At 41.8% G+C, this 8,074-nt stretch overlaps 1 protein-coding gene across 1 annotated transcript; it reads left to right on the forward strand.

Annotated features, from left to right (window-relative positions):
- Positions 1-270: 270 nt before the first annotated feature.
- Positions 271-4,994, forward strand: TOB1 (transducer of ERBB2, 1). Its single transcript, XM_062591769.1, has 2 exons — positions 271-603; positions 3,062-4,994. Exon 2 carries the CDS (start codon positions 3,201-3,203, stop codon positions 4,179-4,181), a length of 981 nt encoding a protein of 326 aa, XP_062447753.1. The 5' UTR covers positions 271-603; positions 3,062-3,200; the 3' UTR covers positions 4,182-4,994.
- Positions 4,995-8,074: the final 3,080 nt, after the last annotated feature.

An 8,074-nucleotide genomic window follows, 5' to 3' on the forward strand; every position in this document is an offset into this window, starting at 1 on the left:
GAGCGGCCCCTCCACGCCGGGGTGGGGGGTGGGGGGGGCAGGCGAGGGCCGGCGCGCGCGCGGGGCGGGGGGGAGGGGGAGGCGGGGCCGTGGGGACGAGGCAGAGGGAGCCTTCGCCACGCCGGGGGGGCGGGGCCAGGCAGGTGGTGGGCGGGGCCTGGCGGGACACTACTGAGAGAGGGCGCTGGCTGGTGGGCGGGGCCGGGCGGGCCGTGTGGGCGGGGCGACGGTGGGGGCGGGGGAAGAGAGGCCATATATAGGGGCGCGCCGGGCGGCCGGGCAGTAGCAGAAGGAGCCGAGCTGCGGCGGCGGAGCGCGCCCGTCGTGGGGGTGTGAGCGGTGCAGCCCTCCCCCCTTTCCCTCCCCCCCCTTTTTTTTTTCCAACCCTCCCCCTCCCTCTTTTTTTTTTTTTTAATTTATTTTTTTTTATTTTGATCTTCTTTCCTTTCCCCTCCCATCCTCGCGCCGAGGGAGCCGGCTCTCGGAGATGGGGGTCGGGTGCTGAGCCGCCCCCCGAGCACTCGCGCCCCCGCCGGGGTTGTTTGCACTATCCCCCCCCCCACACACCGCCCCCCTCCCCACACCCGCACACCCACAGCCCGGGTGAGTACCGCTCGCTGAGGGCGGGGGGGGAGGTGGGGCGGCGCGGGGAGCCCTGAGGGGAGCCCTGAGGGGAGCCCTGGGCTGCGGGCGGAGGCGCGGCGGGCTGAGGCTGGGGCGGCCCCGGCGCTGAGGCGAGGGGCTGAGGCGGCGCCGCGGGGTGGGGGAAGGGCCCGGGGGGGGGGGGGGGGGCGCCGCCGGCGCGGGAGGGAGAGAGGGAGGGAGGGCGCGGGGGCAGCCGGAGCCCCTCGCGGAAGGGGCCGAGGGGAGGGCAGGGCGCCGGGCTGCGGCCGGGTCCCTCCCAAGGCGGTCCCTGGAGGCGCTCGGGCGGGGAGGAGGGAGCCGCTGCCGGCTGACTAAGAGCTGCTGCTCGCGCTGGGCCTCCTCGGGCGGCGCTGGCAGCCGCCCTGCAGGACCCTGCCTCGGCAGGGGAGGCGGGGGGGGGGGTCGCCGAGCCCGGGCCTGTGCGGGGCGGAGAGGGGCCTCGCTAGCCCCCACCCCTTCTCCCAGTCGTCCCCCTTCTTCGTTTTCTTCCTTACGGGCGCGGAAAATGCTTCTCTTCCTCCTCCTCCTGCTGTTGCTGGAGCTCCCAGGGCTGTGAGCAGAAATCTAATGAGACCCAACTGCCTGGTTATGTAACTGCCCACACGCTTCTTACAGCTCCTGCTTTTATCCCCCTCTGCCATTGCTTTGCTATTGGAGTCGTTAACGTGCTTGGGTCCCTTAAAAATATTACCCTTATCAATTAAAAAAAGTTTGCAGTGATCAAGCTGGTTTGTTTAATCAGCTGCTTCTACTGTGAATCAGCTTGGGGGCTTAGAAGAATTTGTAGTGTCTGCCCAGTGCCTTGAAAGGATCATTCCTTTCCTAAAGGACATGGAGCAGGGGAAGCAAAACAGATGGATTAATAAATCATTTTTTAAATGTCCATTTTAACCATCCAGTCAGCTTTTCTGCACTGAATGTGTCCCTTTTGTAAATATCTTCTGTTTGCCCTTGATCTTTTCCTTATCCCCACCCAGTGCTGATCCAGCAAACGTTTAAAGGTCGCCTTATCATACAAGCTTTCAAACTATTCCCATGCCATGTTGAGAGGAACGCAAATGGCTTGGAAATAGGGTTTTAGACTTTAAAAAGAGATCATATGGAACGAGAAAAAAAAAACATTGCGTTCATATTTTTATGGAATTTTGATATTGACTTCGATTTCTCTAATCTTTAGTGACAGATATACTAATTTTTGTGCCTAGTGATGCAGTGCAGAAAAGCGCACCATTAACTGAAATTCTTGCTGGATGTTTGACTTGAGCCAAAAATATTTATATTTTTTTGACTGGAACTTCTTGTACAGCGCTGTCTTCTGTGGACAAGTACCTTATGCTAAAGTATTGCAAGATTTTCATTGGCAGTGCATGTTCTAATACTTGATTCTAGTCCTTTCTCTAACTTTAGGTAGCTAATTTCTCTTTTGTTCTTTGTGAAGGAGTGACAACCATATTTTATATTAAATATAAAATGGAGTCACAGAGAGGAAGAAAAACAATTGCTTTGACTGAGGCTATCGAAAGCCCTGCTGGCTCTAGTAACTTTCAGAAATCCTGATTGTAGATAATGTAAAATACATATTTATATGCATATGTATATAAAAGATGCATATGTTACAGCTGATATATGTATTAAAAGAATTGTAGAAAGGGAAAAATTGTAAATTTATTGTAATTGTTTAACAGTTGTTGCTACCTCTAGCATGGAAAATGCATCTGCATTTCATATACTCTGATTATATTATCATTTTATTAATTCCAAGGAAAGGAAAAATTCTTGTATGTGTACAGCGGACATTTTCTCTTCAGTTAGTGTAATTTCAGCAGTGCACAGTTGATGTGGATGCTTGGCTCCAACTTAATTCAAATTCTGCTACATTTATTTTATCTGTGTGAAATCCTATGAAGCAACTGTTAATATTTTTGTAATTCTGTAACTTAAAATGCAACTAATGTGTTTGCAAACTTTAAAATGATAAATGACCCTTAGACTAAGACCTTTCGTGCTAAACTAATAGCCTCGTGCTAAATTTTGCATCTGAGTACTATAAATCATCCAAAATAGGGGTTGGTAATTGAACCCTTGACAGGCCTGGCAGTTCTGTGATGTCTTAGAAATTATACTTGCTGCTTTGTGAATAACTGAACTGCAAGCTCATACAATTTTGAAATATCCCATGCTGTATATATAAACACATGCCTAGTGCACCTTTTGCGGTATTGTTTGTAAATCATACTGAATGTAGTTGACATACTCACCTTTCACAGGCACAATTTGAACAAAAGCAATTTGATGCAATTGTTTTCACTTAAAAATAACCTATTTTATGTAGAAAGTGAAGCTAAAAGAATAGGCCTTGGATCTTGATATTACACTTTCCTTATTTGGATGTGTTTGCTTTTGTTTTTTCTTAAAGGAACAAGAACACTCAAGGTGAAGGATAATAATCAACTAGAATCAGCACTTTGAATGAAATTCTGTTTCCCTGTGGCATCTTGAACACTTTCTTCTTCGGGTTTTGAAACAGACTTTTATAACTTTGTGGCATAGCAGCTATGCAGCTTGAAATCCAAGTAGCACTCAATTTTATTATTTCATATTTGTACAATAAGCTTCCCAGACGACGTGTCAACATTTTTGGTGAAGAGCTTGAAAGACTTCTCAAGAAGAAGTATGAAGGGCACTGGTATCCAGATAAGCCATACAAAGGATCAGGGTTTAGGTGTATACATATAGGGGAGAAAGTGGACCCAGTCATAGAACAAGCATCCAAAGAGAGTGGTTTGGACATTGATGATGTTCGTGGCAACTTGCCTCAGGATCTTAGTGTTTGGATTGACCCATTTGAGGTTTCATACCAAATCGGTGAAAAGGGACCAGTGAAAGTGCTTTATGTGGATGATAATGAAAATGGATGTGAGTTGGATAAGGAAATCAAGAACAGCTTTAACCCAGAGGCCCAGGTGTTCATGCCAATTAGTGACCCAGCATCTTCAGTGTCTAGTTCTCCTTCTCCTCCCTTTGGTCACTCTGCTGCTGTGAGCCCAACTTTCATGCCCCGCTCCACTCAGCCTTTAACCTTCACCACTGCCACATTTGCTGCCACCAAGTTTGGCTCGACCAAAATGAAGAATAGCGGCCGTAGCAACAAGGTCGCCCGCACTTCTCCCACCAACCTTGGCTTGAATGTCAATGACCTGTTGAAGCAGAAAGCCCTTTCCTCCTCCATGCACTCTCTCTACGGGCTTGGCCTAGGCAGTCAGCAGCAGCAGCAACAACAACAGCAGAAGACTTCTGCCCTTTCTCCTAATGCAAAGGAGTTCATTTTCCCCAACATGCAGGGTCAAGGTAGTACCAGTAGCATATTTCCTGGTGACAGCCCCCTTAACCTCAGTCCTCTCCAGTACAGTAATGCCTTTGATATGTTTGCAGCCTATGGAGGTCTAAATGAGAAGTCTTTTGTGGATGGCTTGAATTTTAGTTTAAACAACATGCAGTATTCTAACCAGCAATTCCAGCCAGTTATGGCTAACTAAAAATAAAACGAAAGTGAAATACAAGTAAATACTATTGTACCAGTTTAAATGCACGTACCCAAGGGTGTATCTTTTTTCCACCTCTTGAGATTTTTTTTAAAGCTTGTAGTATGAATACATTCAAGCTTGGTTAGATAAATACAACATGCATCATTTTTTCATTTGCCAACCAAGCACAAAATTATTTTATACTGACTGTACATTACAAAAATATACTCTCAAAATATGGCCTCTTACAGTATTTAAGATATAGCAAGGACATGGCTGATTTTTTTCGTATATATATATAAACACATATGTATATATATTTAAAAAATTGGCACTAATAAGTGGGTTTATTGGTCTTTTTCTAATTGTATAATTTAATTTAGTACAAAGTTTGTAAAATATCAGAGTATATATATTGTTTCTACAACATGGTATTGCATTTATATCTTTTTACTACAGTGATCTGTGACAGCTGCAGCAGCTTCATGTTGTATTTTTTTTACTGAAATTGTAAGATATCCATCTTAAAGACATCAATTCTAAAAAAAAATAAAAAATTGTGTACAGAATATTCCTTAGTGGTGGAATTAAAATGTACGAAATATTTGCTTTTTTCAAAAGAAACACAAATTGTATTTTCTGTTAAAGGTTTAAAGATTTTTGCTATATATTATGGAAGAAAATGTAATCGTAAATATTAATTTTGTACCTACATTGTGCAATACTTGAAAAAAGGTATAAAAGTATTTTGAGTCAGTGTCTTACATGTTAAGAGGGACTGAAATAGTTTATATTAAGTTTGTATTAAAATTCTTTAAAATTAAATGACTGTGTGGTCTTTGTTTTTACTGTTGTGCTGAAGATCAGAGTGCTGCATTTATTGTGTTATCAATGCTAATGATGCAAAAGAGTCTGGCAGGGCATCACAAAGGAGTAATGGAAAGGGTTGCTGTGCTGATGCACCACAATAATGGATTGCTTTACCTAAAATAGTTCTGACAAAGCACACAGACTGATTAACCATTTGGCTTCAATTATTTGAGCAAACTTTCACTTGTTTTCCGTAACTGCAGCTCATTGAAGTCAGAATATGATTAGTTATTTTTTCCCTTGAAAATTAAGATTGCAAGCTGTTTAAATATTGAGTTATTGTGTGGTATGACATATATAGAAGGTACTCAGGTGATTCAACGAAATTTACTTCCTATGTAATCAAAGTGGATTTGAACTATTATCTGGAGAGGTCCTAGACCAGTGCATCAGCATTTTGTTTCTGGATTAGGGATTAATAGCTCAGAAACTAGGCTGAATAAAACTGCTGATTTACAGTTTGCTAAACTGATTGTAACCTTTCATTTTATATGCCTTATTAAAAACAACAACAACAAAAAAGGAATTCCATGCAACTGCAATGTGGTGACAATCTAGGACTTTATTTTAGTGTATTCTACCAACGTTAATTTACTAGATTTTTCAAAATACGAGTGTGTGCGAGCGGTGGGAGAAAGAATTTGGAGGCTGACAAAACTACTGAGCTTTTCAAGGGCAGTTCTGAAGTTAAATCTCTTACTCTTTTGAATCCTTTAGATAAATAGCATTTGTTGCTAATGGACATTGTCAAGAAGAAGAGAAAGTATTTTTTTAATCTGTAAATCTAACAAATAGCAGTTTATTTGCCATCGTAGTTCCAGTGCAGAGAGAAAATACATGCTAAGTGTGTATAGTCCGTTGCTTCATAAAAATGAATTCTAAGCTTAAAAAAGGAGCACAGGTTTAAATTTATCTGGATGTCAGTATTCTGGCACTGGCATTAGTTACTGAAAGTCAGCTGTAGCCTACTTGGTTTTACAAAAGGCATAAATCACACCCCCGTAGCCCAGTTTGGTTTGAGTAGCAGAACAGAGTTTTGCTGGAAATAGCTGAGTGCTATAAGTAAAAACGAGGGTGTTTGTCAACATTGTGCTAAAACCTTTGCTCTGCTTTGGGCAGAATGAGGCTATGAAGCGATATTGGACTATCAGATGGACGGGGTGGAGATCTGAGGCTGGCAACGCCATCAATTTCTAATGCCATGACAACCAATTCAAAAGCAATAGTGCCGAGGGTGCTGTTTTTAGGGATTCATCTGTCTGTATTTAACTGGCTTGTTTTTACTGAGTTTGCCATCTGGTTTATCTTTCTGCTGATGGTACAGCAGTGGACAGAACCATACTTTAAAGCCTGTAATTCAATGTCTTATTTTAAGTGGATGATTTTGCTTTAAAAGGAATAGGCCACTGAAAGGTGTCTAAAACTGAAGAAAAAATCTGGATCAATTTACTGAAAAATAATAGAATGTTAGATCTATGTATTATTGCTATTGGTGTTCCTAGACTTTAAGGCTTCTTAAAATTTTAGTGTTTACAATATAGTAATAATATCTAAACTGCCTAGAAGGTTAAGAAACTTTGATAGTGGAAATTATTCTGTGTATTCTGTAATATTTTTGTTCCTGTGATTTAAACTGTGATTGTTTGTGTTAAAGGCCATGCAGCTTACCCTCTTCCCTTTCCCGTTCACAGTAGTCACTTCTACTTAGGAAAGATGGCGACTTCGAGGAAAGAAGAATCTCTGGAAACAAAGTTGTTTTTTGTGGCTGTCTTTATGCAGCTGAATCTTGTGGATAATAACCAAGTTTTGTCCTTCTACTGATTTTTATGGGTTTTTCATAGGTTGTTGGTGGCACTTTCCAAGGAGATAATTTGGAGAGAGAGCTTTCAGTATTTGAGGAATGCAAATGTTAGGATTTTTAATGTTTTTTCTTGCTGCTTTTAGAAATCTAAGATTTTTGTAGGCTTTATGTTCAATTTATTTCACCCATTTATTTGACCATTTACTAAAATCTAGTGTGGAATTTGTTACATCAAACATTTACATTGGAGCATTCTGTTCTAAATGTGTGCCAAGTAAATCTCTTGCTTAACTTGCATGCACCCATATTCTGCTCTTGCAGCCATGCTCTCAGGTAAGTGAGTTTGCTTTGACAGAAATAACCTAACGTGTGAAGGGGAAAAAGGAAGCATTTGCTTAGTTGTGCAAGTTCTTTTATTTTTCTCTTACAAGCGTGCAATTTAATTCCTTAAAATTGGTGGTGTAAGTTAAACCTCTGAAGACATCTTTAATTTGCAAGTGAAGAAATGGGTAAAACTGTAAGTATGCTTCCTCCCCAGTGCTCCCTAGTGTCTCTTCATTCAAAGTCCCCACCCAAACACATGTTAAAAATTCTTTTTTTCTTAATCTGAAGTACTGACAGATCAGTGCTGTGCTTAAGTTTGGATCCGTAACCACATCCAGACCCTGAACACTGTTGTGTTAGTAATTGCCAGCGATAAACTGGTGGTCGTGTCTGAGGCCACAAGATGTAGCATACCTATCTCATCCAGTAAATCTTGCTTAAACCCATGTCTTATATAGGTCTTTTAAAAGATAGGAGGTTATATCGTCAAGGTACTTACTTTAGAAAATGTCAAAATTGTTATTGTTTTGTTTTCACTATATGCTTAGTTTATGAAAAAGTATTCTTTATTTTTACACTGAGGATTAAACAGAAATGAGCTTAAAACCTAAGTTTACAAAATTTACAGAGTTTGACAAAAATAAACCATGCCTGATGCCCCAGCAAGGCAATGAAAGTTGTACTCATCTGTTTTTGAATTTAAGGTTTTTAAATTATTGTGCTATTTTAAAATTAAGTTAGTGTTCAACTGTTGGTTTAGAAATTGATGAGAGATGGCAGCACTTTAATCTGTAAGGTAGACGCAATTCAGCCCAAACTAGTAACATTTGAAAATGGTAATTGAGGCCTGTGAAGATGCGTTCAGAGGCGTTGTGGCATCGTAGGGCAGAGAAGATTCCATAGTTAAGGT

This window comes from Rhea pennata, chromosome 19, assembly GCF_028389875.1.
Source record: "Rhea pennata isolate bPtePen1 chromosome 19, bPtePen1.pri, whole genome shotgun sequence".
In the NCBI taxonomy this organism is placed as follows: Eukaryota; Metazoa; Chordata; class Aves; order Rheiformes; family Rheidae; genus Rhea; species Rhea pennata.